The following is a 19,777-nucleotide window of genomic DNA, read 5'->3' on the forward strand; positions in this document are numbered from 1 at the left end:
GTTGAAATGAACATGGCTACACAATACTGCCACAATAATAACCTGGTGCTAAATGAAACTAATACAAAACAACTAGTTTTGGGGAGTAGAATATGTGAAGTAGGACTTTTGCCAAACATCGATGTAGCGGAAGAATCTTGATATTTAGGCGTTACAATTGACAATCACTTATTAGATATGACCTTATTATTTGGAGTGGAACTTTACTCAGCAACACGGAATGAAAACCTTTGTAAGAAGTTGAGTTCAGGACTTTACTTTATTCGAAGAGTGAAATTAATAAGTGACGTCAGCACTGCAACTATTGCATATTTCATCCTTTTTGAAACTCATCTTCGCTGTGGAATCTTGGTCTGGGGTAATTCCAGTGCAGCAAATATTCATAGGTCATACAGAAAAAATGTGTCACAGTTCTAGCAGGGTTACAGCCAAGGGAGAGTTACAGAGCAGCTTTTGCAAGACTTTCAATCCTGACTGTGGCGTCATTATATATCCTTGAGACAATTATGTATGGACGTAAGAACTTGAGAAGATGTAATGATATACACCAATAAAACACTCACCGTGCTGCTGACTTCGCACTTCCAGAACATCGTACAGCCCGTTACAAAGAGAAACCATCCTTCACGGGTTCGAAGTTGCTTAACTGTCTACCTGCGGATATGAAAACACAAGGCAATCTCAAAGCAGAGCTAAAAATGGCTTTTTAAACATTAATTTTCTTGTATTGACGAATTTTTGAACTAGAGAACTTTGAACCATCATTATGATTAACTTTAACTTACCTAACAAGACCATGTGATTACTATATTATGGCACTTTGTTTTTTTTTCACGCTTTTGTAATTTTCTATGAATAAATTGTACAAATTAAGTCTATTGTCTATTGTTGTATTGTCTGATGTGATAGCTGTGGATGTTATTGTTACGTGGTGGATTTTTATTGTCAGCATAAGTGGATGTAAAGGTTGACCACTGCCATGATTCCCAGTTTCTTAAAAGATGTACTGCAAGTCTCTAGAGGTTGTAAATCTGCAAGTACGCTTATAGCACGTTTCTACAGAATCAATACTCATTCCATGTTGCTGAGTAAAGTTCCAACCGAAATATAAGGCCATATCTAATTAATGATTCACAGAGTCCAAAATATCCTGTTTTGGCATTTTTAATATCACCTACTTGTTTAAGTCTCTTCACAGCACACAGACAAGAGGAAACTATTTTGTCCAAGTGAGGTTTGCATTGATTGTCAATCCTAGCAGTTTAAGCTTGTCTTCTTGCTCTGCATTATCCAGGCCTAGTGTGTCGTTTCTCCTTCCTAAAAATCTCTGCTTTGTTTTTAAGTGATTGCAACCAAGTCATGTTCCTTGCGGTACTGATAGGCCTTATTCAAGCTGTTTCATTGCTTACTATAAGAGTAGTATCATCAGCATACATTAAACAATTTTTCAGATCACCAAGGTTTTGTGGCATAACATTGGTAAATAAAATAAAAAGAACTGGTCCCAGAACCGAACCCTGAGGCACCTCTCTTATTATTGCCTTGAGATTGGATTTCACACACTGCACCATATTTTTGGATGTAGTCTTTAACTCCTTGGCTGTCATCACTTATGTACGATTGAAACCAAGATTTCCTGCTCCATTTATGCCTAATGCCTCAAGTCTCAGGAGGATGAGATCGTACCCTAGGGAATCAAATGACTTGCTGAAATCAAGTAGTATTCCTGTAACTAGTTTTTTTTGTTTACACGATGATCAATTATATTTTCCACGAGGCTGATTATTGCTGTTTAAGTTGATTTCCCTGTTAGAAATCCATGTTGCATGTCTGTTAACATGCTGTTATCCTCTAGATGTTGTATTAAACTTGCAAGCACCACTTTTTCGATTACTTTAGAGAAGGCGTAGATTATAGATATGGGTCTATAATTTGTTTTTATCTGTTACTGATCCGTTTTTGTATTTAATATAGACTTTAGAACATTTTAGATCACTTGGAAATAATCCTTATTTAAATTACTAATTAATAATGCTTGTTAACGGAGCTATGGGTTCTTTGTAGCAGACGTTTACAAGTTGTGGGGGAACTTATCCAGTCTTGAAGACCACCTTGGTTTAAATGACTGAATTTGTTTTATATTTCTTCTGAATTGTTGAATGATAGTTCTGAGAGATATTTATTGCATATGAATGTGACTGGGTTGACTGTGGCAGCTCTTGTTACATTGTCTTTAACTATTTCTTCATCAGCAGCACATATGAAGTAATTATTTAGTTGTTCTGCTACTTTAAGAGGATCATTCAGTATCTTTCCATCCAAGCTGAATCTGAGACTGTCTTTGCCCTTGCTTCTTTCTTTCTTTCTTGTTTATCCACATGTAGACCTAAAAATGTATTGTTTTCTGTTTCCTATACAAATTCACTATCACTACAAACGTGAATTTTCAAAAGTGTTCCTACTTTGTTTTTTTTTCTAAATTAAATGAAGTTGGTTTTTTGCATGTTTAGGATGAGGCTATTATTGGCTATGAAAAAATTGTGAATTCTCAACAGTTCAATAAATGTGGCCAATTCCAATTCTAAGCTGGTTTTTGCTCATATGACGAGGCTTGAGTCTGACGGTGGAAAATTATTTTATATTATCATTAAATCCTAGGAGCAAGTTTAGTTCCAGTTTACCGTAGTAATTGTAACTCTGGTAGGAGGTAGAAGGAGTCTCCCAATGTCAAAAGCAGCCAGTGTTTCATTTGATTTAACTGTTTTAATGTCATGCTTTGAAATATCAACATTAATGATCAGTATAAGTAATTAATACGCTGTGTGTGTTTTATTGCTGTCTTGAGTGTTTTATTGTATTTTATGTTTGGTTGTTTGGATTTTCTCAAACAAGAGTAATGTAGGTTTTATTTGAAAATGCCATCTGTTTTAAGCTGTAGTATATTATTATGAAACGTTTGTGACAATAAAGATTTATTATTAATATTATTGTGTTAAATATAATACAATTTATATTTCACTTAATATAACTTTAGATACTCTGAGCTTAAATGGACTTTACCTGGATCTTTATCCGATTTAACGTTCTAATTTTAGTAATCTTACCCTATTTTTTATAAGCATGTTTTTATGCGCTTATTCACAAAAATTACATGTCTATTAAGAACTTCATAACTTTGTTTAAAAAATCAATACCTTATAAAAACGTAATAGAGTTTAAATTTAAATTTATAAGATGGTATTAATATAGAATATTAAACTAATGTTATTTTAGCTGTATTAGAAAAATTTTACTTAGAATCATCTTTATTACAATTTTAAACAACCTCTTTAAAAAGAACAATATTATCCTATTACTTAATCACATATTTATATTTATCCTGTTTGAATCTAGATATACTGTGTAATTTGATTAAAATAATCAAAAATAAGATTGAAAAATATGATTTCAGGCGTGTTATCTAGGTAAAATTAGATGAATATAGTTCAACTTCTCCTTTCTACCAACTTGATGAATTTTATCAATGGAGTGACAATGCCTAACCACTGAATTTTAACATGTATTTCTATGACCCAAGTTCTTATCTCTTTGATAATGTACAAAAGAATGTCAATAAACAATAAACTTGTTTTAATAATAATTTTCCACACCTATATTATGATTCTACATTTTGTATATAACAAAACTTCTTTCTATTAAAATCTTGCATTTGATTTATATTTCTATTTTTTATATCATGGTCATGTAGAGGACTTATTAATGATTTGAATATTCCTGATATAATACATAATTAATAAGTAAGTTATGTTATACTTAATCATTGTGTAACATATAGCTTTCCACATATAATATCGGTGTTTTATATATATATATATATATATATACACTGTATATATATATATATAGATTTTAGCAAGGACTTGTACTGAATTAAAATGTTAAAAAAAGTAAATTATTTTTCCTCAGGGTTTCCTGATAGCTTTCACATCAGAGTTTCTGCCGAAACTCTTGTACCAGTACGACTACAACTGGGATCTATCGGGCTACGTGAACTTCACACTGGCGTACTCTCCGGTCGGCGCCCACAAGCAGCAATGTCGCTACCGAGGCCTGAGAGACGAGAACGGAAACCACACACCGTTCTTTTGGAGGCTGTTAGCCGTCCAGTTCGCTTTTGTCATTATATTTGAAGTGAGTATCGTGTTGACATTTTCAGTACCGGTACCATAGCAGTGGGCTACACCACTGAGAGTTTATGACATAATATTAGTGATTTGATTCTCTAGATAGAAACATTAGCGGCCTTTACAACTGTCATAATTGGAAATGAAATTGTGCTGATAAAAACTAATATTTTTACAGCCTGTTCTAATATGTTATAAAAGTTAATTATTTTTATAAAAATATACAAATCATTTACGCATATATTTAGTTCTTTGCTATGGGCACATATTAATATAACATCTTAAATCACTCTTAATAATGATAACAAATGGTAAAAATCCAGACATCATTAGCCACAGAACATTTTTAAAACTTGGAGTAGCGTTGCAGTATTATGGCGATTCTATTTAAAAAATGTGAAGTATTAAAATATTAAATATTGAGCACAAAAATAACTGATAAAAACATATATCTGAGCATGAAAAGCAATAAATATAAAGTGGTAATTCACTATTTATAGTATTTATTAGAGAGCTGATAGTAAATATATTGTATTAATAAATATTAATAAAATATTTACAAAGGGTGTAAATTAAGTCCGGATATGCCTGAATATATTCCAAACACATTTAGGTATCGATGTATAACCTTCACCATACTAAATTAAAACACCTTTATCCAATTTTTTGGAGGTTAAAAATTCCTTCCCTCTTTTCAAGAGGGGTAGAAGGGGTTAACTTGAAATTTTCAAATTACAATTCATAGGAGTTGTAATTTGAAGTACATTTGTAATTTGTAAATTAAATTTGTAATTGGTATGTCGTTTTAAAGGTATATTTAAAAGAAACACTACGACATGAAGAAAACACTCTATGACGTTTCTAGCATAAGTTATGGGAAAATAATCCTAAAGAATAATAATCTGTAGAGACATTGCCAATGTTTGGCACATATCAACACAATACATGCGTGATATCTTTCACTAAGATTTTTGAGGTGTCAAGCTTATCCCTCTACGTAGTATCTAATTTTTTTTGTGCATAGCTTTTGTAAGAGGTGTCTTTTTCTAGGTGCATTACAATGTAAGGAGTTATTAGCCCATAACTTTTGGTAATAATGTCATAAGATAAGTTTTCTTTATGTCGTTGTATTTATATTGAATAATATTATATTGCAAATTAAAATTTAAGTTAGGTATCCCCTTCTTTTTATCCTACAAAAAATCCACAAAAGTATTTTAATCAATATTGTGAAGGTCGTACATTGATATCTCAATCCGTTTTGGATATATCCAGGTGTATCAGGACTTACTTTACACCCTGTATAAATATGTATACATGTGTGTGTACACAACATTTGTAGTTTCCTGGTTTTCTTTAAGTTTCATAAATTGTGGTCTTTATAAAAAGAGGACTGTTTGGGCATGAATTCAGTTAATCTGATAATTGTATGGAAGTATACTAACTCGACTCTTGTGTATTATTAATTATTTAAGTTTTAATATTTCTAGTTTTGCTACTATATATACTGATGATACCACTTTGTTAAATAGTCATATAGATTTGCTATACTTAAACATCTTGGTAGTGACTACCATGACAGAAACTGTTAACTGGTTTAATGTAAATTGTCTTTATTTAAATGTAAAAAAAAAAACAAAACATTTGTTTGTAACTCTTAAGTATACTAATAGGTCTGTGCTTGAATCTGAAGTTTTTTTTAAATTACTGGGAATAATACTGGACATCAGGCTATCTTGGCTATGTTGAGTATGTGTATAAAAGATTATCTAGGGCCATTTACTTATTATGTACATTCAAACAATTAGTGTCACAAATTTATATGAAAATTGTCTACTTTGTTTGAAAGTATTATTAGATATGGTGTAATAATTTGGGGTAGTGGTACAGGTACTGATCAAGTGCTAGTAATCCAAAAGAAGGCTGTGAGTTTTAGTAACGCACCCGTATCAGATCATTATAAATCTTTGTTTGTAAATATTGGTGTTTTAACTTGTATAAATCTGTATATTTATGAGGTATTAGTAGATGTAAGAAAAATATCACAGGTGGTTTTGAAAAGAAATTATATTGATCACTACAATACAAGGAATAAAGATAAGATAAATATGTAGAGAGCTAGATTAAGTAAAACCATGAATTGCCATACAACCTTGGGCATTAAATGTTCAATTTCTTTCTTTGGTGCTTAAACTTGACCATTTCAGGTTTTTAATAGTAAATTGTATTGTTGGCTAAATATAGGCCTTTCTGCAATATTAATTAATTTTTAGCTGTGAAATTGATTTTAAGGATTTTTAACCGTAGAATAGACTAGTAATTAAGCTTAAATATTTGACAAAGCCTATTGTAATTTTATTGAAAATTATTAAGGGCCAGCAAATTGTCTATTGTCTTTTGACGTTGACCAATTTTAATTTACAGCATGTTGTGTTTGGAGTGTGTCGCTTGATTGACGTCCTAGTCCCTGATATCCCAGAGAGCCTGGAGCTGAAAATAAAAAGAGAGCGATATCTTGCCAAACAGGCTCTCCAGGATTCGGATTCGATAATGAAGGTGATTTCATACTTGCCAGCTCAATTTGTAAGTGCTTTTCGCTTCCGCTTCTCTCCGTAGTTAGCTGACAGGCTAAAGAGTGCATTGTAATTGTATCTGTTTCTCCGCAGGTAGCAGCTGGAGTGGAGGATAGTATAGACATATCTAAACGTATGGTGTTGGACCTGACCGCCGAGCTGGGAGGCGGAGAAGTGTCCCCACAAGGGGGTGAGCCCCCCACGATACCTATACAGCTACCCCCCTCGATACCTATACAACTGCTGTCCCCGACGGGGTCAGAGCCTCCGACGATCCCCATACAACTGACGTCACTCCCCCCGCATCTGCCCCCACGACGCTCCATGACCACCCTCAACATACACCAGCCGCCCACACGTTCCATAGAACGAGTCAGACCCCGGCCTAAAAGCCAAACATCTTGACACGATATTACCACCCTTTGAGACTCGAGTGATAATGACTGAACGTATATTTTTGTACAAGGAAAGTGTGGTGAAAATGTTGTTGATCGCGTCTCACGTGAAATGATCTGTGATAATCTTATTATTTAATAAGCTATTTCTTTACATAGTCCGCTAGATGTTTCCGATGTAAGTGTTGTTTTATTCTCGATATATCAAATGAAATTAGGATATGTGTTCATTATTATTGATACAAGCAATAACAGGAGAAGAGTACCAGTTTTAATTTCGATAAACAAATAATTTAAGTCAATTTACATTCCTAAGATAATGAAGTTGTTACTGTTTTATAAAAACAATTTTATAACAATATCGTATCAACATTAGACTCAACAGCATTAAAGGGTAAATATTGTCATGTTGTAATGGTGTATACATCAACTAAATTGAACCCTAATAATTATTTATGCTGTATAATAATGCCTTTTAATAGCACTGAAATTGATAATAAGTAGGTAATTTATAATGTTAGAATATTAGCAATTTTGATAGACCCTTTATGAATTTATAAAGATTTTTTTATTCCATTAAATTGTAGAAAAGTGTGCAACAAAAGAAATTTCCATTTGCTACAAACCAACATATCTTAATACGTATACACTCTTGTTGATCGACTTTCTCTCTTTGTTTGTTTATTTTAACGGTAGAGAATCTTAATAGATGTAGGACAAAAATAATAAATACTATATGCTTTGGTAGATAAAAATATGATTTTTACACTTTTTTACAGATAATTAAGTAGGAATACCTCTTCATATCCAGTAAAACTTATGCACCAGTAATGATTTAAAATTTAAAACAATTTTATTTTGTCCAATTATGTTTTAGTCACTATATGTTATCTCAGAACATTATATACTAAATTAAATTTTTTTAAGAGTTTTGTTTTTGAATATTTGGCTAAAATACTATTTATTCTCTTCGTAGTGTAAGTCCGTAAGTATGTGAAGAGTCAGAAAGTACAGCAGTACATTTAGTTGTTCGCTCACTTCATACAAACACATAACAACTACAAGTGCCTTATTTCCTTAATCTGTTTTCAGTCATAGATGTAAGAATTATAATTAGCAAGTTTATTTCAAGAGATTATGAAATTTTTATGATAAAAACCAGTTGATGCACTATGACATTATCAATAATTTTTCTGAGAAATTGACATAGTTTGTGGAACTCTAACCCATCTCAGAATTCTACCAATTCTCCCACAAAATATTATCATCCAAACTTGTATTAACTTTAAAAAACAAACCTGTAGCCCAACTATGCAAACCACAGAGATATATGGAAATCAATCTAGCAATCATAGCAGTCCTCATATTTCCAAAATTCGTGACTTTTGGTAAGAAAATATCAGTGTCAAAAATATTTTCTTTCCAAAGCCTCCATTACTATCTCGGTAATCTTCACCCCTATCCCGGCAGTGCCAGATTTGCCACTAGGCTGACTAAGGCCCAGGCCGCACGAGGTCTCAGATACATACTGTGTATAGGATTCGAATATCATTGTCTACAGCATGGCGATAGATTGGTACTCCCAACCACTCTCTTCATGTCATGTTTTAATTTGGTTTTAACTTTTTTACAACAATATTTTCTGGTTGGAAGGCAATGGTCTCACACTTGAGCTACGATTGTGATTGAAGTGTGAGAGCATTGCAAGTGTGAGAGCATTGCATGTGTGAGAGCATTGCATGTGTGAGAGCATTGCATGTTTGAGAGCATTCAACCGATCAATTGCCCTGTGCAGCCGCTTTTCATTCTAAGATATGGATTTTAAATTAAGTTAATAATAACTCATCTAACACAGGGGTTTGGACAAAATTTTGTCATAGGCCTCAAGATCAGTAAATCTGGCACAGGTTCCAGGTATAAATGGCATACTCAAACTTCGATCAACATCTATAAAGCATATCTGGATCTTTAGTGTTGGAAAATTCAGTACATGGACTGAAATTTTTCTTTAATAAAAAAACACAGTTTAATATGTTTTGTCTCCTGAATTGATGTTTGACAATAAATAAATAATGAACATGCCTTTCCATCGTAAATCCAACTTTTTTAAATAGATTACCAGTCCCATTGTCATTTCAGGTCATGAAATTGTTAGAAATCGGGCATGTAGTCAAAAATAAAATTAAATACAGATGGATAAATAAACACACATCCACAAAAACATTCAACTCAATGAATAAATACAAAATAATTTCATGTTAGTTGTGTATGGGCCGGCCCTTGTCAGGAATGGATGATAAATCTTTCTGGTAGCACGTCTACATACTGACTGCAATACTGGTGAATGAAGTGATTGCTACGTGGAACTTTTCATACCCACGTCCACTTATATATGGTAATTAAAGTTAAGCCCAAGAAAAATGTTTATGTAGCAGAATCTGTTTATGAGTTAATCTGTTATGAGTCAATTTATTCACATCAAATATGTTTGTTTAAAATAATGTAAATCTTGAGCTATGCTTATGTTACAACTTTTTGCCGAACGCTTTGAGAACCATCCTCCATTGGATGTGAAGAGTCACTAACTATCTTACAAACTATTAAGTCCAGTATACATTTATTAAGTTTAACTTTCACAACTTGAGCGAAAACAAGAATATTAAACCACTTATAACAGGACATATATTGTAAATCCTTCAAACTTTAAACCAGTGTAATTTTTTAGAATGAACCTTTTCAGGTTTTATTTGCAAAATTGTACTCTACTAATAGAAACTTTTAATTTTATTTACTCGACGTATGCTCTAACTCCTTGCGATCCCCCTGACATGATAAAAAATTTGGAAGTTACTTTAAAAAGTAGATTTATAGGTGCAGTAATGATGCACCAAGTTTTATTGCTTTCGGGATCTTTCGGGATTTACACCCTGTACATAGAAATCGATAGAGAAATCTCTCCTAGGAAAGGTCTACTCTCAGCCACACTAGTATCGGTTTGTATTGAAATGGGATAGTATCAGAAATCTCTCCTAGGAAAGGTCTACTCTCAGCCACACTAGTCTCGGTGGATATTGAAATGGGAGAGTATCAGAAATCTCTCCTAGGAAAGGTCTACTCTCAGCCACACTATTCTCGGTGGATATTGAAATGGGAGAGTATCAGAAATCTCTCCTAGGAAAGGTCTACTCTCAGCCACACTAGTCTTGGTGGATATTGAAATGGGAGAGTATCAGAAATCTCTCCTAGGAAAGGTCTACTCTCAGCCACAATAGTCTCGGTGGATATTGAAATGGGAGAGTATCAGAAATCTCTCCTAGGAAAGGTCTACTCTCAGCCACACTAGTCTCGGTGGATATTGAAATGGGAGAGTATCAGAAATCTCTCCTAGGAAAGGTCTACTCTCAGCCACACTAGTCTTGGTGGATATTGAAATGGGAGAGTATCAGAAATCTCTCCTAGGAAAGGTCTACTCTCAGCCACACTAGTCTCGGTGGATATTGAAATGGGAGAGTATCAGAAATCTCTCCTAGGAAAGGTCTACTCTCAGCCACACTAGTCTCGGTGGATATTGAAATGGGAGAGTATCAGAAATCTCTCCTAGGAAAGGTCTACTCTCAGCCACACTAGTCTCGGTGGATATTGAAATGGGAGAGTATCAGAAATCTCTCCTAGGAAAGGTCTACTCTCAGCCACACTAGTCTCGGTGGATATTGAAATGGGAGAGTATCAGAAATCTCTCCTAGGAAAGGTCTACTCTCAGCCACACTAGTCTTGGTAGATATTGAAATGGGAGAGTATCAGAAATCTCTCCTAGGAAAGGTCTACTCTCAGCCACACTAGTCTTGGTGGATATTGAAATGGGAGAGTATCAGAAATCTCTCCTAGGAAAGGTCTACTCTCAGCCACACTAGTCTTGGTGGATATTGAAATGGGAGAGTATCAGAAATCTCTCCTAGGAAAGGTCTACTCTCAGCCACACTAGTCTTGGTGGATATTGAAATGGGAGAGTATCAGAAATTTTAAAATTATTAAACAACATTAAAACTAACTTTTATATGCATAAATAAATATTAAACAATAGTTCTATAAAATGTTCTGCTGTACTTCTGAACTTATCAACACTCTCAATTAATTAAAGGCTATTTCTTTTAATAAATCTTTCATCATAAATATTTGTTTTATGGAGTTTTTGTATTATTTGATTAAAATTTGCTTGATATGGACGATCAAGATTTTAAAATAGATTATACTTGTTTTTCTCCACTGCTTTCAGGCATTTTGTAACAGCGGTTGCAGAATTTCTGAGTATACGCTAAAATTGAACTAATCTCTCTTTCTGTAGCTTTCTCATCTATAAATTATGCACTCTCATTGTTATTAAATAACGACAATAAATTTATATCATTAAATGCAATTAAGACACTTTGTAAGCTGCAATTTAATCAGTGCTCTTTGAAGGGTCTGAAATATAAAGTAGTGCCTGATTATTTTAGTTGTTTCTGACAAATGTTATACAAAATCGTACTTTTTGTTGTGCGTTGTCTGTTTTTATCAAGTTATAGCTTGCTTTTAAACTAATTAGCTTGCATAAAGGCAAATCTAACTATTAACAGAGCTTTAAGTTTTGTTTAATCGAATAAAGGTTTAATTGGTACTCATGGTGTACCGTAACTGAATCCGTACATTGAGAGTTGTTGCTGTGACGGTTTTTATTAACATAGTTTTACTTTAAATGACACTTGAAAGGAGTTGTTTTCATCTGTAAGTACTTTTACAGTACAGCCTTAATGATACACACACATACAAACTTGCCCAATTTGCGCTTAAATCTAATAAAGTTCCGAACATTAAATAAACATTTAATAAATTGTTTTAAATTAAATGTAATTACACTTTAAGACACTTCAGCATGAGTTCACTACGTTAATGAGAAATGTTTATATAACTGCTAGAGTGACACTAGAGTGCTGCTCCTTATAGTAGTTGGCCCATCACTACACATCAGAATGATGTTACAAATCGCGGTAGTCTCTTGAGATCTCAATGACACTAGAGTGACACTAGAGTGCTGCTCCCTATAGTAGTTGGTCCATCACTACACATCAGAATGATGTTACAAATCGCGGTAGTCTCTTGAGATCTCAATGACACTAGAGTGCTGCTCCTTATAGTAGTTGGTCCATCACTACACATCAGAATGATGTTACAAATCGCGGTAGTCTCTTGAGATCTCAATGACACTAGAGTGACACTAGAGTGCTGCTCCTTATAGTAGTTGGTCCATCACTACACATCAGAATGATGTTACAAATCGCGGTAGTCTCTTGAGATCTCAATGACACTAGAGTGCTGCTCCTTATAGTAGTTGGTCCATCACTACACATCAGAATGATGTTACAAATCGCGGTAGTCTCTTGAGATCTCAATGGAAAACAATCCCTGGTCCGGTGGAATGTTTAGGTAGTAACGTCTCACTTGTCAGTGAGACAGTTAAAAATTAAATATTAAATATCGTGAATGATTTGCCATAATTGAAAATTACACTATTTTTGAAGAAATTATGAAAAATTATAATAAATGTAGAGCCAGATGCTGAGAAATACTGAACAAATCTCAAACAAAATGAAAAATCAAGCATGAATAAACTACAAAGTAAAATGTATGAAGTTATAATGAAATATTTCAAAATTTACATGTAATGAAAATGAAACGAGAGAAACTTTTAGCTGTTGAGTGATTTATGTCGGTAATTGTTCCAATAAGCAATTAAAATATTCAAAATTTATTAATTACCACCATTTTATTGTATAGAAAACTAATAAATCAATTTACAAAACTCCCTCTTTATGGACAAACATCACCAAGACTAATACAAATATGTGTTTCTTTTAAATTTTTAATTAGCAGGTTGAATTACAGATCATTAACTTAAAACCTGCACATTCTGCATCCGGTCATTGAAGAAATATCAACAGAACATTATTACCAGACATATTAGTGAAGGTCAAGGACGTAGCTAACTAAGGAGATTAAAGGGGTCTGGGCCCTCCCCAAATTTTGAATTTTTTAAGTTACTTTTTTGGCAAACTATTATTATTTAGATAAATCAGGATTACTGTCATGTACTGCTGAAATATCGTTCTCAACATTGAAAAAGGTCAAGAACTTTTTAAGAAACAAAATGGAGATTGAGCAATGACTACACTTGCCTTACTTTGTGACATTCTTGGTGAAGGTTAATTTGTATGGTCACACCATACTAAATTTACCACTGAAATACATTTTTGAATCATTTAGCGCTGGATTGTAAAGATACTTACAGTTATCTCCATATTTACTGCTTGTTCAAAAAAAAATTGAAAATTTTGTTTGTTTAGAAATGCAATATACAACTAATTATATTCAACTTGTACATAGAATGCTTCTGTGGATAAAGGGCTGTGAAGGTAACCTTGTTTCTAATATGATCAAAGTCATATATATTACTGTACTCTGTATTGTTGGACAAAATTACTATAAATAAATTGTTAAAGTTATTGTTAATTATGATGTTGATTGTTGAAACTCATATGTTCAAAATAAGTTATTGAAGATGTCTAAACAATGAATATTGAAGCCTCGTAGATGTCTTCCTGTTAAAGAAAAGTCTACATGTGTGTCACATATTTTGTATAAAAAGTTGTTTACTTTTTTCTTCTATATTACGCACTTAATTGACATTTTATGTGTTTACATTTTAGTAATTTGTGTAAGCCATAGCATCAAAAATCAATTATGCACTCTTTCATGTACAATCCTTGTAATAAATTCTATTATTAATTAATTTCAAAGTTTCTCTTTCCTTAAATTAAATCACCTACTTGTCTTCTACATTAGTAATTTATGCTATGTGTTATATTGTAAAACAACTTTTACAATATCACTCGATAATAATTACAGTTATGAGTATAAGAATTGTTCAGAAAATAAATTCCTTTTTTACATAAACAATACTCAACATTTTCAGCTCCGTCAGTATATAAATGTAGAAAGTTCTTCATCAATTCTTTTTAATGAATACTATTTAAATTTGAACATTTATCACATTTGATAGCATGTTCAAATACCTAGAGAATAATTCAATCATGTGTACACTTTACCTCATGTTAACACAAAACAGTGTGAAAAAACAGTGTTCAAAGTTGGGAAAGATATAAAATCACAAAATTCGAGCAAAAAGTATTCTGTCTTTTCTAATCTGTTCCTTAATTTTCTTAAAGAAGGTCATAACTAACCGCTTTTCTCATTATGAACATCCTTTCCAAAATATATGTAATCTTTCTCACTGCAAACTACTTCATAGATCAAACACAATCGCAATAAACCCCTAAGGATTGCTTTGATTGGTCCAAATAAATCGAACAATAACACGGATTGCAGTCTGTGGAAGCCATTTGTAAATCTAGTTTAGAGTTTTCAAGGATTTTTAGTTTGGTGGACATGATACTAGCAAGTAATATATGAGTTCATTAGCAGAAGTCAATTAGACTCTTATTGAATAAATCTATTATAACAATCATACTGTTGAAATAGATACCATACAAATTTGCAGAAATAAATTAACTTTCTGGTTTAAATTTGGCGTTATTCATTAACAGTTTTGTATATGTTTAAGTTTAACCCTTCAAGCGTCCATCATCAATATTTTGACAACTCTGACTTTCACTGAACGTCATTTTCTACAATTTAAACTATAAACATTCATTTCTTTAAATTCATTTTACCGACACTAATACTATAACCGATACCATTCAAAATCCCGTGAGTTTTTCTTTATGTTTTCGGGGTCTTTTGATTTCTCTTAATCTGTACCAAACAAATTTGTCTACATCATTTTCATCAGCTGTTGTTTCCAGCGAAGTGTGTTTGCATTGTGTGTTGCCGCTCAGATACGAACGTGTGAATTTACTGTTTACAGTCTATTTTGTCCTTATTTTCTTTTCAATACATTGTTATGTAGTTACTAACTGTTAGGAATGATATTATTGCATGTAAATGTTGTTATTTTTTCATAAAAATATAATCACTAATTATGACTTTCCTATACATGTGTAACTGTTATGAATTGCTACAAAATCTTACAGCATGGATATTTCTGTGCTCGTGGTAAACTTTGTTACATGTAGTACAATATTGTATTTATGCTATATTTAATATAATAAAAAAAGTAAACACATTTTTATATCAATGTGTTATATAAATACCGCAATTAGGAAATATTCCAAACATGTGCTTTCTCATAAAAATATATAAAACATTTTATTAATATAAACTATTCAACATAATACATTACTGTCTTCAAAACAAAATTCCCTGCAATTTGCCTATTCTAAATTTTGAGTATATATAATATTTCAAATACACGTCATACTTTACTGCAATTTTTTTTTATCTTTTGTTTAACTTATTTAAATTCTAAACTAAGAAATTGGTTTTTCTAACTTTATAGTTCCACAGAGTAAAAGAACAGTTCTTTGCAAAACAAATTGCATATAACACCTTATATTTAAGTTAATATTTAGATTTATTATAAATTTTACAAGGAAATCCTGCAAAATCTCACAAACGTGTACGCATTTCAGAAAATATGACGGACGCTCGGAGGGTAAGAATTATTACAAAATAGAGATTTATTTCCAGGAAAATTACCACTTGAATGGAGAAGGAAAAGTAAAGACTATTTAGTCCATGTTGTTCAAGACAACATCACAGTGCTGTATATAGAAAAGTATTTTGGGGGGCAGAACTACAGGGTGGTTTAGGAAGTATAAAATACCCTCAAGAAACAGGGGATCAAGAATCTTCCTCCAGGAATTTTTTACCTCTAGGATCTCACAAATGTCTAATTTGTAGCATAAAAGCTGGACGCCATTTTGGTTTTTGCCTTTTTAAATTTCCGGGGAGCCCCTTGAGTCCTTCCTTATCCACGCCCATGTATCATCATGAACACTACTAAGTAAAAGTTTTACAACAGGGAAAATTTACAATTGAAGAAGAAACATTATTGTTTAATAAAATATATTCCATAACAAACCCTTGCACTTAATCCATCCTCCCCTCTCCCACTAAAAATTAACATAGTGGGTTTGCTGCCCTTCTCACTTTTGAATATCCATCAGAGAAGGGCGTAGGCAGCAAAGTGGACCAACGGTTACCCCACCCTCTCCAAATTTTCAATCTATTCAATTAATGTTTTAGCAATTTATTATTGTTATTTAAATAATTCAGTATTACTAACATGTACTGCTCTAAGATCGTTCTCAACAACGTAACATTTCAAGAACTTACAGTTGACTGTACTTTTGTTTATTTCTATCCACTATGGGAAAATATCAGTTGTCTGGACCCAAAATTCTTTTCCTGGATACTTTCTTGCATCTATAAAATGTGCTTTTGTACGAGTTTATAAAACTGTGCTTTCTATTCTGTCAGATTCCCCAAACCTTTACATTTAATTTTTAAATTTAATACCAAACATCAAAACATACAAGAATTAATCCTTTGTGTAGTTTAACTCCAGTTTACCTTCCTCCACCAGTTTCCCCACCAGGTCCTCCACCTTTCTCCAAGAGAAAGGTTAACTGGAGCTAAACTAAACATTCACATTGAATAAACCCTTCTCACAATAAGTACACAGTCCCCTTCCCTTTCCATATCAATATTCCCTCTGTTAATCGTAAATACAGAATACTTAAATAAAACAGAATATTACTCATGTATTCGTGTTTAACTTAAAATTAGATTATATAGGTAGTGGGTTCTGTTGAGAGTTATACAGTATTATACCTCACTGACTTAAATGTACAATGCTGAGCTTTTATTTTATATAAGACTAGCGGGCCCGGCGCGCTTTGCTGCGCATTTCAATAATTTTTTGCAAAAGTTGCCCGCAGCTTCGCACGCAATTTCCCGTTGAAAACAGTACACTATATTCACTTATTCTTTTTCTATCACATTCTAAACATTGCTGAGATAATTGATAGTCGTTCCATCGTGAGCCTCTTGGGCGTATTATGAAGGTATGTACCATATTCCTGCCTCTATCTAGCTGTTACCCACGGCTTCGCACGCAAATCTTAAGAACCGAAGTCCTTATATTACTTAGTAAATTTTTTTTTTACTATAATAAATTTTAGATTAAATTAGTTATATCTCCGATGCCACGATTGAGCTTGCTTTGTTGTCTCGATCGAGAGAATATGTACACACGGAGTTTTGAGAACCATACTTCTGTCAAAAAAAACAACTAAGGTTGATTTTATAACATTCTTTATATTTGTAGCCAACGTAAGATAGTAATTATGATATCTGCATTACTCTTCTGATCAAGCATGAGCATGGTTTATATTAAATAAATATTGCAGTTAAAGGTGAATTTTTACGTCAAATTTGAATTGTATTATCTGGATAGTAAAGTCTATGTTTAACAGTGATTGCAAAAACAGTTTAAACAAAATTTGTCGTTTCTCTTAAGCTTACTCTATGCTTTAAAACTATAAGTGTAATATATGTTTACAAAGAACAGCTGATTAAAAATTTAAAAAGACGTTAACATATGTTTGCTGCAATGCATTTCTTATGGGTATTTCTGTAACCAGTGGGGCGGAATCCTGAATCGGGAAAGGGATGGGCATAGCTTATAAACCTTCTCCGTGGAAAAATACATATACGTACAAATTTTCATCATGATCGGTCCAATAGTTCACGATTCCATAAAGGACAAACATACAAACATTCATTTTTATATATATAGATATATCACAATTTTATGGACATAGTTCAGCTACATAAATATTTAATAGTTTAACAAAAGATAATACAATTTTAAAACAACAGGATATTTTTTATACATCATTTAAGGTTGGATAGTATAAAATAAACATTAAACGTTCCTCTAAAAGAAGAGGCATCCATTAACCTTGCATTTGTTGTTGCGTCTATGTTCTGGAAATGTTTAAGGGTTTTAAATCTGTACTATCTTTCTGTGTAGCTGACTTTTAGAATCTGTTCCTCCATTGCAATGGCTGAAAGTAATTTTTCAATGAATCTTTAAGTCATGGGATGGGTTTGTGTGGTATTTGTACTCTTTTCCTATTTTTATTTTATTATTTTAATTTTAAGTGGAATAAGCAATATTACTATAAGTATTAAACTATTATTATATTTCAATGTGATCATTGCTGGTTTAGTTTTTATTATAAATTATTTTTAAATATATTTTACTATAAGTGAAATTGAAATCACATTTAATTAAAAACTTATAAAACTTATTTTATGTTTTTTTTTAAAGTATTACTTTAAAGAATTTGTGGTAAAAGATTTTCATGTTGAACGTGTGGAAATTGTTTTAGATGCGTTTTCCGGGAGTTATTTAAGCCCACAAACCGAGACCGTGCATGGCAAATGGTGTTTTAAATGGACCGCAACTAACTCAGAGTTTATTTCCAACACTACTGCCTGGTTTACAGTTCTTTGTATGTAATAAACTTTTATCTTGAAATAAAAACTACATTGGTTGGTTTTGCAGTTTATTGTACATAAATATTGTTAACAGCAATAGAATAATCAGCCAAGTTAACATTTAATCATACAATATTATCTTCAGTTTAAAACTGCTAAAAGCATGTTTTCTATCATTCCCGTATTAAAAACTATCACTTGTACAAGCACCATAAATTTAATATCACATTCTTATTCCCAAACACAGAACATTCAATTGACTTCAGTCGGGATTGTGTTTCCTTCCTCGTCTTCTTGAGGTTCATTCGACACGGCAGCAGCTTCATTGTCATTGGAGCTTGTAACGTTTTCATACATCTGGATACAAAGCTTAGCGATCGACCCAGCAGCTCTGAATCTTTTCGATGCCTTTTGTCGTTCAAGTTTTTTCTTCCACTGAAATCCAATCAGAATTAAATTTATGTATGTGTTTTGAGAGACATTACTATAAAATTAATTAATTAGAAATAATTATTATACATTAATTATAATCCATTTATCTGTAGAAACTGTGAGAGCTCATTGTACATGTAAACATAATGAAAAATTTTATATAAATATGGGTCTGGAAGTGCTTCATTAGCGAGTTACGGCTAGTGAAATATTTCACAAGGATTCACTTCACCCTGTAAAACGAGGTATTCCGGAAACTCCTGTAAAGTAGATTAAGGGATGAATTCAACAGTTTCTTATGGTTTTTGGCCTGATGAATCGAATAAAACAGGTCCCAGATGTTGAAGATAAGTGGTTTTTAAGAAAACCCGTGTCAAATGGTAAAACTGGATTGAAAAAACACTTAGGTCAACTCTTACGTTGTTACGTCATGTTCTACCATCGCTGACGTGCCGAAACTTTTATTTGAACACTGCTATAAAACGTTACTTACTGAACAAAGAACAACATTATACTGAATGTATCATGTGGCAAGATATATCGAGAAAGATTTCATCCTTACACTTTAATTGTATAAAATTTAATTTCATTTATGCCTATCACTCAGTAAAGCAAAACAATTTTTTATGTGGAAAGTTGTAATTATTTCTTTCCAGTTTGACTGCAAGTCTGTATGCAGAACATGTAAAAAATT

At 32.4% G+C, this 19,777-nt stretch overlaps 2 protein-coding genes across 6 annotated transcripts in view; one reads left to right on the forward strand and one right to left on the reverse strand.

The window, feature by feature from the left end:
• LOC124361723 (anoctamin-7-like) overlaps window positions 1-13,975 on the forward strand; it is a 168,653-nt gene extending 154,678 nt beyond the window's left edge. For 4 of the 5 annotated variants that reach the window (XM_046815657.1, XM_046815654.1, XM_046815655.1 and 1 more), the window contains 4 exons: window positions 3,967-4,191; window positions 6,609-6,767; window positions 6,851-10,119; window positions 10,191-13,975. In XM_046815657.1, the coding sequence (XP_046671613.1) occupies window positions 3,967-4,191; window positions 6,609-6,767; window positions 6,851-7,162 (696 nt within the window). In that variant the 3' untranslated portion in view covers window positions 7,163-10,119; window positions 10,191-13,975. The remainder of the gene's footprint in view (window positions 1-3,966; window positions 4,192-6,608; window positions 6,768-6,850; window positions 10,120-10,190) is intronic. The other variant, XM_046815656.1, reaches the window with a different exon arrangement.
• A 4,737-nt stretch (window positions 13,976-18,712) lies between these two features.
• LOC124361724 (NACHT and WD repeat domain-containing protein 2) overlaps window positions 18,713-19,777 on the reverse strand; it is a 91,275-nt gene continuing 90,210 nt past the window's right edge. Inside the window, exon 31 of the mRNA XM_046815659.1 lies at window positions 18,713-19,086. Within this exon, the coding sequence (XP_046671615.1) occupies window positions 18,904-19,086 (183 nt within the window). The 3' untranslated portion in view covers window positions 18,713-18,903. The remainder of the gene's footprint in view (window positions 19,087-19,777) is intronic.

The sequence above is a fragment of the Homalodisca vitripennis genome, chromosome 5 (genome assembly GCF_021130785.1).
Source record: "Homalodisca vitripennis isolate AUS2020 chromosome 5, UT_GWSS_2.1, whole genome shotgun sequence".
In the NCBI taxonomy this organism is placed as follows: Eukaryota; Metazoa; Arthropoda; class Insecta; order Hemiptera; family Cicadellidae; genus Homalodisca; species Homalodisca vitripennis.